The sequence below is a fragment of the Saimiri boliviensis genome, chromosome 20, assembly GCF_048565385.1.
Source record: "Saimiri boliviensis isolate mSaiBol1 chromosome 20, mSaiBol1.pri, whole genome shotgun sequence".
Classification (NCBI taxonomy): domain Eukaryota; kingdom Metazoa; phylum Chordata; class Mammalia; order Primates; family Cebidae; genus Saimiri; species Saimiri boliviensis.
In genome coordinates, this window is record NC_133468.1 from 37,730,123 (window position 1) to 37,745,720 (window position 15,598).

General features: G+C 46.3%; 1 protein-coding gene and 1 long non-coding RNA gene across 4 annotated transcripts in view; one reads left to right on the forward strand and one right to left on the reverse strand.

The window, feature by feature from the left end:
- Positions 1-4,328: 4,328 nt before the first annotated feature.
- On the reverse strand, positions 4,329-7,129 carry LOC101053448 (uncharacterized). The gene is made up of 3 exons (XR_012515247.1): positions 6,748-7,129; positions 6,157-6,193; positions 4,329-5,947 (listed from the first exon to the last, which is right to left on the reverse strand). It is a non-coding gene; the product is annotated as an uncharacterized LOC101053448 (long non-coding RNA).
- Positions 7,130-7,801: 672 nt separating this feature from the next.
- AUTS2 (activator of transcription and developmental regulator AUTS2) overlaps positions 7,802-15,598 on the forward strand; it is a 1,213,422-nt gene continuing 1,205,625 nt past the window's right edge. For all 3 annotated transcript variants that reach the window (XM_074390595.1, XM_039460391.2, XM_039460392.2), the window contains exon 1: positions 7,802-9,375. In XM_074390595.1, coding sequence (XP_074246696.1) covers positions 9,067-9,375 — 309 coding nt within the window. In that variant the 5' untranslated portion in view covers positions 7,802-9,066. The remainder of the gene's footprint in view (positions 9,376-15,598) is intronic.

Below are 15,598 nucleotides of genomic sequence, written 5' to 3' on the forward strand. Positions count from 1 at the left end.
AGGATAATCATTCTGGGGAGCAGGGAGGGGAGTAGAAAGAGAAAGAGTGGTGGGAAATGGAGAGAGAAAACAAGATCCTAGAGTAAGTATTGTTATGGGATCTCTGGGGTGTCAATTATTCTGGCTGGAAACCTCCATGGCTGCAGCACCTTTGCCTGAGTTCTTGTCCTATGTCCAGGAAGAATTAGGTACGCAGACAAGTGAAGGGCAAAGAAGAGTTTCATTTAGGGTTAGAACAGCTCAGAGGAGTGTGTAGCTCCTCTCTGTAGGCAGGTCGTCCAGTCCAGTGTTCAGCTCTTAGCAGTGAGAAAGCCCTGGAGAGGGTGGGGCTCCTTACTGCAAGGAATTCATTCCAATGTCTACACAGGTCTCTGAAGCTCTCAGCCGAGAGGGTAGCTCCTTTTTGCTGGCAGGTGATCACAGCAGGCGGTCTCTGTAGCTCTCAGTGGAGAGGGCACTCCTCTCTGCAACTAGTCACCCCATCATCTCCAGCTATCAATAGAGAGGGTACTTCTCTCTGCAGCCGGTCATCCCATCCTGTGCTCTCCCTGTTTGTCCTCTGGCCATCTTCTACCCTGCTCTGGCTGAGCCCAGGGCTTTTATGGACCTCAGAAGGGAGGTCTAGGAAGAGGCACCATGAGTCCTCACTCTGGTCAGAGGGCCTGGCAACCCAGCCCCCAGCCTTCAAGCCCTCCTGGCCTGAGGGTGGGGCCTTACTGAAGACCTTGCCCCCTTCCGCCCAGAATTCTGTCTGCTTCCTGCTGCCGTTCATGGCCCAAAGGCTTGACTCCAACCCCACTCTAATGAGGGGGCGGAAAGAGGCCAGGCAGTGGGAGTGGAAATCGCTGAGCCTGCAGGGACGGGAATGTGGGGTGTTCTTCCCGGGGTGCCTAAGGGTGCAGGCTGCAGAGATGCCCTGGTCCTGCACGCCTGGGAAGGTGACTGCAGCTGCTCCGGGGAGCTCCTTGCCCGCCAACTGGGAAGGGTCAGGGCTCCCGCTTGTCCCTGGCTCCTGCGTGCTACTTCCTGGAGCAGTAGGCCCAGGTCTGCAGGCGCGGTGTGGCGGGTGCAGCTGTACCCGGGAAGGCAGATCCTGTGCGTTTCTGGCTCCCGCAGGAGCACAGGAAGGCTCGGATACACAGCTGCAATTTGGGTGGGTGTATCCGAGGGCGGGGCTCTTGCTTTCTCCATACAGCAGGAGGCTTGGGTCTGCAGCCTTGGTTTGGGCGGCTGCAGCGGCCCAGAAGCTCCTGTCCCAACCCAAAACGGGTGGGACTCCCACTTGCTCCATGGAGTGTGCAGCCCCAGCTGTGCTTCCCGGCTGCAGCAGGCACGATGGCGGCAGCAAGTGCCATCAGTATGATGCATAGGAAGGTTCAAGTATTTTGAAATGTTTTATATCTTACACTGCTGGGGAGTACATGATTGTTCGTTATATTATTATTATTATATATATATTTTTTGAGAAGGAGTTTCGCTCTTATTACCCAGGCTGGAGTGCAATGGCGCGATCTCGGCTCACCGCAACCTCCGCCTCCTGGGTTCAGGCAATTCTCCTGCCTCAGCTTCCTGAGTAGCTGGGATTACAGGCACGAGCCACCATGCCCAGCTAATTTTTTTGTATTTTTAGTAGAGACGGGGTTTCACCAAGTTGACCAGGATGGTCTCGATCTCTTGACCTCGTGATCCACCTGCCTCGGCCTCCCGAAGTGCTGGAATTACAGGCTTGAGCCACCGCGCCCGGCCTCGTTATATTATTTTGAAATATTTAAAAACACATTAAAATAATCATAAAGTGTCACATAGCAGAGAAGAAGCTGTTAATTGTGAATGGAAGTAGTAACTAAAGTAAGCTTTCTGGATGAGTTGGTCTTAATGGTTACATTGGTGTTGATGGATGGGTGGAAATTCAGCAAGTCTGGGTGGCAGGAAAGGAGATTGTGGGCCGGTGGACCGGCATGAGCAAAGGTGTGGGGTTGTTCTGGTAAGGAGCTAGGATGCATAGAAATATATTAATATAAACTTCAATAAAGGAGGTTGATAAGGTTACTGGGACAAGACCATGAAAGACTTTCAACCCAGCAGAAATACAATATAATTACTAAGTTTTGTGAATAGGAGCTTGCAGTCAGGTCTGGGCTATAACTTTATGTAAATATATATATATATATATATATATATATATATATATATATATATATATATATTTACATAATTCCAAAGGGTTGATAGTTTCTTCAACCGGGATGTTATCTGAATCCGACCAGTTTAGATTTATACTGCTCTTCCAATAAAAATAAAAATCACAATTCATAAGTCGTCTACAAAATCTATTAGAAGAATTGATCGTCAGGCTCATGATCAGTAATAAATACTGAGATCTCTCACTAGTAGCTTTAAAGAGTCATTTAAAGTTTTTTCTTATGACTATCCATCAATTTTCCTACCTGGTCATGTCAAGTGAAATTTCAAATAGAAAACATTGCCCTGAGAAGGGACAGAAATGCTGGGTTTTGTTTTGTTTTGTTTTGTTTTGTTTTGTTTTGTTTTGTTTTTAAACTAAAGCTTATTAAATTTGCCAGAACTGCTGTTTTACATGAACATCATTTGGTCACCAGCAGGTATCTTTCATTGGCTTCATATGGCAGAGTCTGAAGAATATGGGTTGATCGATGTGTCATTCATCAGAGACACCTGCAGAGATGATGAAAGTTTATCGTACAATATCATGGAAGGAAACACAACATTTAGCAAATTGAACCACTCATCTCCTCCTCCCCCCTTTTTTAAACATTAAAACTGCAGTTTGAAAAACAACTTCCAATGTGAAAAAAAATTAAAACAGCAGGTGATAATTAGGGCAAAGTTACAACAATGTTATTGCTGATGGGCTACCTGTCAGTTAATGCAAGTTATCACTTCACCCCAGGAATAGTTATTATTAAAACAACTTATGGAGGTTAAAGAAGGGATGTTAAATGTGTTAGTCTCCTTATTTGCTCGCTTGGAAATGGCTTAGAGATAGCTCTGTTAACCACCTCAGTTCTACTCTGGTCTCAGCACACGCATGCACACAAAATAACTGAAGTTATAAACGACCAAAACATAAACCTTAGCTGCCTTGAGTTAAAATCAATTTTCCTAATAAATTAAATTCAAATATTACAAACCAGTATGTAATATCAAGAATGATGTGCTAATAATTACCATGTTGGCAGAGTGCAAAGTGCAAGACAGAGGGATATAAAAATTTAGCAATTTAGAAAGTCTGATATAAAAATAGCTTTTACTAGTGTGAGGCTGAGTTCAGTTCAATCACTGAGTTATAATGGTATTCTCTGACTAGTCAAGGTTGAATGTTGAAGATGTAGTTTGAGTATTAATCATCGATTTAAATAAAAGCCAGCACAACTGAAGAGGCTCTCCTGAGTTAAGTGGTTTATTCCTGAACACAGATGTAAGTTTTTCCTTTTGTGTTTTCCAGAACCACTTGAGTGTTTTCTCTACTATACAAGCAACTTCTTTTGGAATTATTTCTTTAGCTTTACTCTTTATCAACTACAATCTTTTTGGTCAAAGAATTCACCTAAGCTTTTCCTGCTATGAATTATGAGTTCATTCCTACTGACCATTTCAAGTTTAAGCTTTAACTTTCATGCTATCCAGTAAGAGATCTGACAATATGCTATGCTTCATCTTGGTTTACTATATGGTATTCCATTGTATTGTAGGACTCCATTTATATGAAGTACAAAAAATCAGACAAGTTGTTTATGCTATTAAAAGTCAGGATAGTGGTTACCCTTGATAGAGACGTGATGACTAAGAGTGGGCACAAGTTTGGCCTATAGTACTGTATGAATAAACCACATCTTTTTTTAAAATTTACTTTAAGTTCTAGGATACATGTGTAGAATGTGCAGGTTTGTTACATAGGTAAACATGTGCCATGGTGGTTTGCTGCACTTATCAACCTTTCGTCTAGGTTTTAAGCCTTGCATGCATTAGGCATTTGTCCTGATGCTCTCTCCCACCTTCCCCACAACCCCTTGACAGGCCCTGGTGTGTGATGTTCCCTTCCCTGTGTCCCTGTGTTCTTATTGTTAAATTCCCACTTATAAGTGAGAACATGTGGTGTCTGGTTTTCTATTCCTGTGTTGGTTTGCTGAGAATGATGGCTTCCAGCTTCATTTATGTCCCAAATAAACCACATCTTATTTATTTATTTTACTATTGATAAGCATTGGGTAGTGTCATTAATACAAAAAAAAAGTATTACATAGGTACTCATATATACACAAGCAATACCCTAAGGCATTTATATATACACAGCATTTTAAAGCTTTTTATTGAAGTATAATTGACATACACAGAGATGCATGTATCAATAGTGCAGCTCAATGAATTTTCACAAACTGAACACACGAGTACCCAGCTCAAGAAACAACATGATAATCTTCCCAGAAGCCATATTGGTGTTCTCTCCTAGATATCAGCTCTCTCTCAAGGTAACCACTATCCTGACTTTGAATAGCATCAGTGACTTTTGTCTGTTTCTGTACTTTATATAAATGGACTCCTGCAATTGTACGTCTCCCTTCTTTCACTTAGCCTATTTGTGAGGTTCATATATTTTACAGCATTTGGAAGCACACCGTTCATTCTTAGTGTTGTAGAGTGTATTCTGTTGTATGAATGCACCACCAATTATTTATCTCTTTTACTGTTTATGACCATTTGGGTTGTTTCCCGTTTGAGGGTTACTAGGAATAGGGTTGCTCTGAGTGATTTAAGTCTTTTGGTATACATTTGGCAATGGTATATTCCTAAGCGTGGAAGTGCTGGGCCATAGGGTTTTCATATGTTTAACAGATATTGCCAAACAGCTTTCCAAAGTGGTTGTACAATACACGTAGCATTTGATTTCTTGAGGAATCAGTCTAAGAAGGGCATTTCAGCATAACCATTAAGATAAAGGTTTTGGAGTCATTCAGATCAAATTTAGCTTATGACTAAGCAGTGGAGGCACCTTGGACAATATGCTTCACTTTAAGCCTCAGTTTACTCAACTGTAAAACAGGTATAATAAAACCATTCTCAAACTTTATGAGAATTAAATAAAATATTATTTTAATGCAGTTAGAACAGTGCCTGAAACATAATAAATGCTTAGCTTATTTATGGCAGTTATTAATCACTGGCAATTAAAACAGGCAAAATGGAGAATTAGAAACAAATATGGGCAATATAATCCAAAAACAATTTTAATTGTATGATGGAAGAAATCTATGAAACTCTGACCCAAAAGGCATTGCTAATTCCAGGGAGGATTACACTTGGACCCTGAACATTATCCCAAAATGCGTTTGCAAATTATGCTCGCCAGAGGCAAGGTTCTTGGATGCAGTGTATTACCATTCATTTTTTTCCTACCAGTTATTACTCTTTAAAGACAGGACTGCCAAAGGCTACTCTAGAAAGTCACTAATATAATACCTTTTATTAAATTTCCCAATTTCACACCTCCCTCAACCCAGTCCCCAAAGTTGTTGAAAAGTGACTGTAATTACTCTATTAATTCCTAGCTTTCCTGGAATCTTATCTAAGACAACATTCACATCCCCCCAAACCCTAAAAATGAGCCCAGATTTTTGCTTTAAATTGCAAAGAACTTGTTTCATTTTGTAGGATGAGACTGATAACCTCAGCGTGGATTTCAGCAGCTGCCGGAAACAGCACTCAAGAAGTTAACGCAGGTACGCTCCGTTCTGAGGCACTGTTTCAGCTAACTGCTCCAGAGACAGCAGGCTCAGTCCTCTTAGGTAAGTAATTTTGGAAGGTGGCACTGTGTTCCTAATAAATTGAATCAGATCCCATAGGTTAGTCACTATTATTAATAAAGCACGAAATCAACTTGCAGTCATCTGTTGAGAAGGCCATGTTAGACCTGAAAAGGAACATTTTGAACATTTAATTGAAGCTCTTTGATTTACAGATGAAAAAACTAGTTATTTAAAAGTCTTGCCTAAGGTCAAATGGTTTGTTTCCTGGACCGGCATAAACCTTATCTTGGTCACAGTCCGGTGGTTGTTTCTTTCTGCTACCGTCCCCCAACCCCACCCCCGTCTCCCCATCAGATTTCGTAAGGATCCAGACCTGTGATTCAGAAATGGGGGAGCTGAAGGAGTGTGACCTAAAACAAGAGAATGACAAACTATTAAATTGTTATTAGGAATTATAAGACAAGTGAGGCTTGCCTGCTAGAACGTTAAGATCTAAGAAGCAGTATCTTTTCTGTTTTGTACGTCGCTGTATTCCGAGTACCTACAACTGTGCCTGCTAAGCCTGGTAAGGCCTAATAATTGTTAAATGAAAAACAATAAATCAATCAGTCAATCAGATGTGTCAGATTGTGAGAGAAAACACGTCCTTACCGTTTGCTCTATTATTCTCCTTCCCGTAATAGTAATAAAATGTGCAGATTTGTATTTTAAAGAGGTGAAATCATACGCACAGCGTTCTAGCACAGTGCCTGGCCCATTGTGAGTAATTAATACATGTCAGTTTATTTTCCTTTTTTTCCCTCCACGAGCTTGGGCTACTAGGAAGGAGAGACAGTGCCGTGGTGTTTAAGTGCCGGGACAGAAAGTGAAGAGTATCCTAGAGGCTGCTGAGAGCGGGCCGTCGGTGTCTTTCTAACCCGTACAGATCAATTCTAGTGCCCTGAAAAACGCACAGCTATTTTACCCAGAGAGGCTGGTCGCTTTTGTTGATCGATTCTGGGCTGCAGTCAGCTTTTTAATACAACTTTTTATGAGCATCAGCTACATTGCGGCGGGAAGAAGGGGCTGTGGTGGAAAAACTTGGGAACCCCCCCCAAAATAAAGGAAGCCCGCGGGGCAGGGGCTGCGGTTTTCGGGTCTAACGGGTCCTCGAGCTGGGGCGGCGGTCCCGGCCCCTCCAGCCCCGCCCCTCGCCCGCGGCCGCCGCCGAGGTTCAAGTTCGGCCCCCAGCTGCTAGGCCTCGCGCTCCCGGATCCGAAGCCGCCCGTGCGTCCCAAGGTCCCCCGCTGGAAGACGAGGCGGAAATCCCAGGGGTCATCCGGGCGCGGGGTCACTCGGCCACGCACTGCGGCGCCACGTGGGGGAAAAGTTTCCAACTCTGCCTGTTGGTGCTCCCACTGCGCCCCGGCGGAGCAAAGGCCCGCGCTTTGGCACCCGCTCCCAGTTCTGTTGCCTCCAGTCGCGCCCCACTCCCAGGGACGCCCCCCTTGTGCCCCTTCTCTGAACACCCTCCCACGCAGCGCAGGTCGCCAGGGGAAAACACCCTTGGGGGCTGGGGGTTTCCCGAGAAGGCGGCCTCTGGTCGGCCGAGGGTAGGGGATCCAGGGGCAAGTGTCCCGAGGAGGAGGTGGGGGGCGCGCGCGGAATGGCCCGGGAGCAGGGGCCCGCACGCGTCCCCGCTGAGACAGGCCGGATCCTCCGGCGGCTTCCACGCCCTCGCGCGCCAGCTGTGCCCGGCGTCGCCGACCCCACGCGGGCGGCCCCCTCCACGCCCCCGCCCCCGCCCCCGTCGCGGCTCCCCCACCGCCCCCAGTGCGCAGGCCCGGCCGCCCCAGCGCGCATGCCCTGGGCTCGCGAGCGCGGCCAGCCCCCAGCCTTTTGCTTTCTACACACTCTACAACTGGGGAGGGGGCGGGGGAGGAGGGAGCCCAGCCGTCCACGTGATCCCGCCGGCCGGGGCCGCGGGGGCGGGAGCGCGCGCAGAGCGAGGCGCGGGGAGGGCGGGGGCGCGGGAGCGCGCGCACACGAGCGGACGAACGCACGAGCAGGCTGGCGGGCGCGGGGCTGGGCTGAGGCGGGCGGCGGCGGTGGGCCGGCCGCGGAGGGGGAGGAGCGGGAGCTGCGCGAGGCTGGCGGGCGGGCGGAGGATGGGGCAGTGCCCGGGCTCCCGCTGCAGCCGCCCGGGGACACGCCGTGCACCCTCCGGCTCGGGGCTTTCGCGGCGGCGGCGGCGGCAGCGTTAGCGGCGTTCCCGGCTGCGCTTCTCCTCAGGCGCGGCGGCGGCGGCGGCACCCCGGCGTCTCTCCCGCCGGAGGTTTCTCTCTGCTTTCCTGGTCGACTGACTGGCTCGCCCCCTCCCTTTTTTGAGGAAGGGTGACCTCTTCTCTGGGACTGGAAAACCTATTTTTGTGAGGAGCGGGGCGGGCGGCGGCGGCCGGGCTGGCTTCTTCTCCGCTCTCCCCTCCGTCTTCCCCCGCGGGGACCGGCAGGCGAACCCCACAACCGCTCCGGCAGCATCCTCCCCGCCGCCCCCGCCTCCCCTCCGCCGCCGCTCGCAGCGGCGCCCTCGCCCCCGCTAATGACTGCGTTATTATGCTCCCCTCTCTGGGGAGTCTCGCCCCCCTCGGGTCGCTCCGGAGCCCCGGCCTCCCCGGGCTGCATTTCTTAAAAATGTGGGAGCCCGGGAGTGAGTTTCCTCCGAGGCGTGCGTGAGAGGCGGCGGGGGCGTTTTCCTGCGCGAGGGGCGGGTGAAGTTCATTGCCCCCACTTTTCCCGCGACCTTTTTCGGACCCGATTTTGGATCGGGTGGCGGGGGGCGCCGGCGTTTTCGGGGGGCAGGGGGCGCGGCGGAGAATGGCCGCGGGGAGGGCTCCCCGGAGCCTCCCAGTCTCTTGATCAAAGCATTCCGCTATTCTGATTTATTGCCTGCTCGGTGAGTTATTTTTTTTCCTCTAAAGGAGACCTGTGTGTTCAGCCATTACTTTGCTCGGCGCTGCTCCCAGGCATCTCCGACCCTCGGTGCCGTGGGGAGCCCCGCGCTCGGGCTCCTCGCGCTCGCCCTCGCTCCCCGTCCCTCCTCCCCTCTCTCCGCCCCTTCCCCCTTTTCTTTCTCCTCTCTTTCTTCCCCTCTCTCCCTTCTTTCGGCCGCCGTCTCCCCCGCGCCCTCCTCGGGGCGGAGGGAAGCCGTGAAGGGGGAGGGAGGGCTCCGTGTCAATTTTTTGTGTGTGTGGCCGCGGCCGTAGCCTGTGGCGGGCGAGCGGGGAGACCCCGGCGCGGCAGAGCCATGGACGGCCCGACGCGGGGCCATGGACTCCGCAAAAAGCGGCGGTCGCGGTCGCAGCGAGACCGGGAGAGGCGCTCCCGGGGCGGGCTGGGGGCCGGCGCGGCCGGCGGCGGCGGGGCTGGCCGGACCCGGGCGCTCTCGCTCGCCTCGTCGTCGGGCTCCGACAAGGAAGACAATGGGAAGCCCCCGTCCTCCGCCCCGTCCCGGCCCAGACCCCCGCGGAGGAAGCGGAGAGAGTCCACCTCGGCCGAAGAGGACATCATTGATGGATTTGCCATGACCAGCTTTGTCACTTTTGAAGCGCTGGAGGTAAGGGGGACCCCCCTCCCCCCGGGTTCCCTTTATGCCCGACCCCACTCGGCTGCGCCCGGCTCTCCTGCCTCCCCCGCCGCGCTCGGGGCTGTCTGTCGGTCTGTCTGGGCTGAGGTCTTATTGTTGGTGGGGGGAGCTGGGGGCGCGGGCGGACAGGCAGCAGGAGGGAGTCGCAAAGCCGTGCCTGGTCTCCTCGTCTCCTCGTTTCCTCGCTCGCCTTTCCCCTGCGCCCCCTCCCTGCACCCCCTCCACAGCAGATGGGCAGAAAGAAAGGGGTTCAGGCATCACAACAATGCGCCCCCTCTCCACGGAGAGCTCTGCCCCCACTCCTTCCTCCTCTCCCTCCCCAATCATGGCTTCTTGGCTGCTGGAAGTCTCTCTGCTGGGTTTGGGGCGCCTGTGGACGGTTCTCTGTGTGCTTTCTACAGAGTAATATGTTCGTGTATGTGTGTCTGTATAGTATATACCTTTCCCTGGTGTCCTCGGGACCGGAGACTGATGGGGTTTTATGGTTTCTTTGCGCCTCCCCCCACTACCCCCTCGGATTTTTTTTTTTTTTTTTTTTTTTTTTTTTTTTTTTTTTTTTGGTGAAGCTGGGGAAGGGGGCGTTTTCTCCTGGTTGGGAGAAAGGTGGGAGGAGGGGAGAGAGAGAAGAGGGAAGGATGGAATATCTCTCTGTATTCTTTATAGGGCTCTGTTACCGAAAGGGTTAATTATATTATCTATACACATACATAGGCACATGTGTGTGTGTGCATGAGCAATTTAGTTAAAGGACAGAAAAAGGTACACAAGGAGGACTGGTGGGAGGAAAGAATAAAATCCTAGCTGCTCTCTGAAGGGCTTGTCACCAATTGTCCCTCTCCCTTTCCTTTAAGTGTTTTCTTTTTTTTTCTTTCTAAGTGATTGGCTTTGTTTGTGTCTGTGTGTGTGTGTGTGTCTTTCTTCATTCCTTGAGCACCTGCAGTGTTGATTTCCAAACCCACATTTTCCTCCCGGCTAACTGGCTCCTAGGGTGGGGGGAAAGGGAAAAGGGAGGGAGAGGGAGACTTTCCAGGGGTTAGGAGGAAACTATCTTTGCCTGGACGGATCTCCTTTGGTGTGGTATTGGTCATTGGCCTCTATCAATTTAACCGCCTTCTTTCCTCCCTCTGCCTCCCTGTCCCCACCCCCCACACACCATGGGCATGCACAGAAGGCTTTGAGATTCTGCAGAGTTGGTCCACCTTTCTTAAGCACAAAACCAAAATGCAGTTTATAGTTGGCTTATAGTGTTTCATGCACCTGATGTGATGGTTTGAGGCTCCTCTAGGAGTTTTCCCTTTCCATTTTTTTTCTTCTTCTTTTTTTTTTTTTTGCTGATAATTATTATGGTATTGTTTCAGATGTTCAGATGCAAACTTTGTTAATGACAGCTTAAATCTCACATACAGTAACTATACACAGGTTTAGACTGCTGGTTCTGTTTATGTGTTTGGGTGTCAGGTTTAAATATTTTTTTCAAAGGAAGGCTTCCTGTCAGTGTTGTCCTTTTCTGTTTGAACTGCTTTTGGTTGGGTGGATGGTGGTGATGGTGGTGGATGGTGGCCAGTGGTTGGGAGTAAGGGAGGTAGTGGTGGTGGAGGAGGACGTGGAGGTGGTGGTGATGGTGGTGATGACGGTGATGATGGTGGTATTGATGGTGGTTATAGATTTTGATGTTAGTGATTGAATCAGTCACTCTCTGGTTCTAGAACTGGTGGTTTATTGGCCAAAATTTTGAGTGTTGAGGTTCAACACTTATTAGGATAATTCCAACTGTAGCTTTAAGTTTGCCAAGGTGGGTGGTTACCGTACAGTGTGACCTCTTTCTGTCTCTCTCTCTTGCTTTAAAATAGGAATTGAAATGGCAGCATGTTCCTAATAGAACATACTGCTTGGAATTTGGTTCATCATTGCTATCTGTGGTTGGTTTAGGAAAATACTTGTAAGAACTGGTTACAAGTGGTTCTGCTTTCTGCATGGTTATCCTGGGCTGGGGTGTGGCCCCTCTCAGTGATCAAGAGGGGCTACCAGATTCCCAACATTTTTGGAGGACAAGTAGGGATATATATACATAGATAGATAGATAGATATACACATACACACATATATGTATAACTTATGCAGTTGTTTTTGATTGTTTTATTTTTAACAAATAGGTGTTTGCCTGGAGTTGTGATATCTATCTATCCATTTGGCTTTTGAGAGAAAATGTGCTCATTCCAATTTATTTTATGCCTAAAAAACTTGTAAAAAACTTTTAAAAGAAGATCAAGTTCAAAATGTATGGTTAATACCATTTCTTTCTTTGCTCTGATTATTTTTTTTTCAACTACTTTTCTAGATTCAAAACCCAAGTTATTTTGGTTAGCTGAATACTATGTCATCTTCATATCTAAATATCGCATGCATATCTATGTGTAGGTATAAAAGGTCTAACTTTTTAAAAAGTTTACTTAAAATTCTGTAGAAAAACATACAGCAGTAGACAGACCACCTAACATCCAGGTTTGATAACTACCAACTCCTATCTCCTCTTGTTTTTTCTATATTTCATCTACTCCCTCTCCCACATATGATCTCATCCACAAATACAGAAGTATTTGTGATGAATATATGAATAGAGTATATGAATCTCTAAACCATAATTACTCCAAAAAACCCCAGATCCCACCAAAACCCCCAAAGCAGTATTATCACACCTAAATAAATATATAAGTTTCCTAATATCAAATATCCTGTCAGTGTTTACATTTTAAGAGGCCCTTTTGTAAGGAAGCTGTAAATACATTTGTCAGATTAAAAACACACAATGGGAAATAAATATCATCATATGTGTCTGGTTCTTTGGCAAAAGGTAGTTTTATTAGCTGTGTGCTATCACATTGTGTCCATGCTGGATGATCAGAACATATGTGTATAGTGATTGTTAAATTAAAACCTCTGGTGGTCCCCTGTATTCAGTTTGGAAGATTTATTGAACTATCACCAAGAAATGTAAGGGCTTATTGGGAACAGGCAACTAAACTGTGAGCTTGGACAAAAATGTGTGTTGCGGGAGTGTTCGTAAAAGTTAAAAATTATTGTAGATGCTAAGAGTTATCCTAAATACATAGTATGTTTTTGCGCCTTGTTTTTAGAAATGAAGTCAGTTGTCACCAGATGTCATTAGGGCTGCTGCTGATATGATATTGTGGAAAGAAACCAGAAATACTGGCTTGCGCAGCTAGGTTTATAGCTTGTGCCAGTTCAGAGCAATAGCTGGCAAATGGTGGAGTAGCTTACTTTGTGCATTACTGGACATATTATTTGACTTCATGATTTTGTTCTGAGCAGCTGATTTTGGACTTCCCTTTTAAAAAAAGAGGCTCCTAACTTATTATTTTGAAATGTGCTAATATAAATAGTTCAGTTCAACCGATTTTACTGATACTGGAGAAAAAATGATATACTTTCCTAATGAGAACTGTATTTTTATCTTGATTATTTTTTGCTGTTGTTGGATTCTTTTTGGAGATCATGAAAGCTTTAGAGGTAGTTTGACAGGTCTTGCATTTTGTAGGCAGTGAAACTGGCTGAGATATTTTCAAGATAGTTTCATATTCACAGGGACACTTGTCTTGAGTAATTGTGCCCCGAAGTTCAAGTGTGTGATTATGAAGAGCCTCATGATAGAAGATAAGACGGTAGGTGAGGAGGCTAAAGTTGAACGTGGTGTTCTTTTCATTATGCAGTTGAGAAGCAGAGTTAACATTGGGATATGGTATATTGTTTGTTTGGATATTCTTTGAGTGACAAGATGAGAGCAAAAATCCCCAGATTTGATGTCTAGTTTTCTTGAAAAGTACCTTTTAGCAAACAAAGTATAAATGGGAATGTTAGGGGGGTCTTACTACCATCAGTGTGTCCTGATGTATCAGATAGTGTTGGCTTTCTGTTATTTGGGTTTCTTTTCTGTGTTGTCTCTATTAGGAAACCATGTGACTACCGTGGCTGAAAACTTGACTTTGCAAATCCGTTATTTTTCCTCCCCTCACTCCTCTTTTGTGCACTGGGTTCTTAGGGCAGCCTCCTTTTGTACAGCTGACCAAGGGAAGCTAAGATGAAATTTGTGGCGTTAGCAGAAAAGAGGCCAATTGGAGCTTTGTAGGCTTATGAAAGTAAAGGAAGACTCATTTCTAGTGGTTAGAGCATCAAACCAAGACTTTCATGCAGTCTTCACTTCCTGGCTCTATTTCAAGGCTTACCCCACACATCAGTAGTATAAGTGGGCTGTACAGAATTTGATGTGCTTATAACATGCCATGTTAATAGACTGTAACAATTTATTATGGTCAAATCACTTTTATTTAGTTGTTTAAAAAAACATTCGTTATGTTCCTTTTATCAGTCAGCAGATATTTAAGGAGTGCTTAATATGTGCAAGGCTCTATGAATATAGAGAAACCAAACATAAATCTAGCATTTTGGAAAAGCATGCTGTTTAGTTGATAAAGCCAGCACCTATAAAAATAATTTTGAAACAGGCACTTGAATGCCTAATATCAACTAAGTGCAATAGGCTTTTAGAGACAGGCTAGTGAGATAGGCTGAAGTGTTCAAGCAGGCTTCGTGGGTAAGATGGAACCTAGAAGGGTGACGTGATTTGGATATATGGTGAAGGAGTCTGGGCTGGGGTTGAATTCTAAAGGAATAGTGAAGTAGGCACAGTAACAAAATGCTATGTGGTTAGTACTTGGGGATAAGGAAGGACTGATGGAAATGAATACAAAGGTAAGTAAAGAGTGCTTGTTAGTGGGGCAGGAAACCTGTGGAGACCCACATTCTAGGCTTGGCCTGCCTAACTAATGTGGCCTTTGAAAGTTATCTTTCTAAGAGCATGATTTCTTTTATCCATCAGTGGAGACGTTTAAACTAGTTTAGAGCAAAGCTTCTCAAGCTGGAAGGGAACGCAGCTTTATAGGATGTTCATAAATGGTGTTCTAGACTGAAACAGAGTGATCTACCCTGAAATAGATTTTGAAACTTGATGGGCTAGACAAAATTAAATGGATGCCTTGTTCTGCAAGAATTAAAAGTCTATTGTGTGAATGTGAATTTTGAGTATCAGAGAAGGCAATGTGGTGTGCCTAATTTCCTAAATCTGTTTTGACCACAGAGCACTTTTATTCTCTGCATTGTAACTTATAATCCAGTATGGGAAGTGCTAGAAAAGATCCAAAAGAAGTCCCTCCAGATCTTGGAATTTGGTGATCTCTGAGTCCGGGGTGAGTGGGCTGATGGTAGACGACTTGGAAAACCAGGCACAGAAGCTTGTAGTCAGTGCGTGGGAAACTGCTTCTTAAGCAGGAGTGGCAAGGGGAGTGAAAGTGAGGGAGACGTAAACAGAGAGGGAGACTAGTCCATGTCTTTTCCTGCTCCCCTTTCCTGCCGGATGTCTGACTTTTTACTGATTATTACCAATCCCTCCATGAGGTACATATTGGTGATTGAGTCTCACTAATAGCTCTTCCAGTGTGCTGCTAGCCCAATTTTGTTGCCACCGAGCTGCCCTTCGGCCAGTGTTATATCCTCTCTGTGCCTTGTAGTTTCACGTATTGCTGCTTTTTAGCAACCTGTAAAAAAGGGTTAGATGAGAAAGGAGGTTGATGTTGTTAAAACAAAGATTTCAAATTATCTGTCTTTGGCTTGCTGTAATGTGAAGTGGTAGTTCAAAAAAGGGTCAGCGTATCTCTTTTGCTATTACATAGCCAGGAAAAGCTGCGGAACTGCGTTTCTGTTCCTTTTTCACTTTATATTTTGGAAAATTTGGCCATGGGATTATAAAGTAAATGGGTCAGTTCTAGCATTTGACTTCTGAAAGTGTGCTTGGCTTTAGGATCTGAGAAGGGATGGGAGAATTTGGAGGAAAGGAAGGGAATGAATAGTGTGTGTGGTTATGAATTCAAGTATTTTACTGTACTTACTGAATTTCAGTATTTTACTCTGTAAGGCAGAGCATCTCTTGAGGAGTGTTTATGTGAGATGAGGTTGAAGGTTGTGATATGATGATTCCATGCAGCTTCTGTTAATTGTGGAGATTAACTACTTGTGCCTTTTTTTGGAATTAGAATATACATGAATCCATGAATGTAAAAAATGAATTGTGAGGTTAGGAATTGAGCCTTTGATCTTCTCTGAGGGTAGTGTTCTGTAGTTT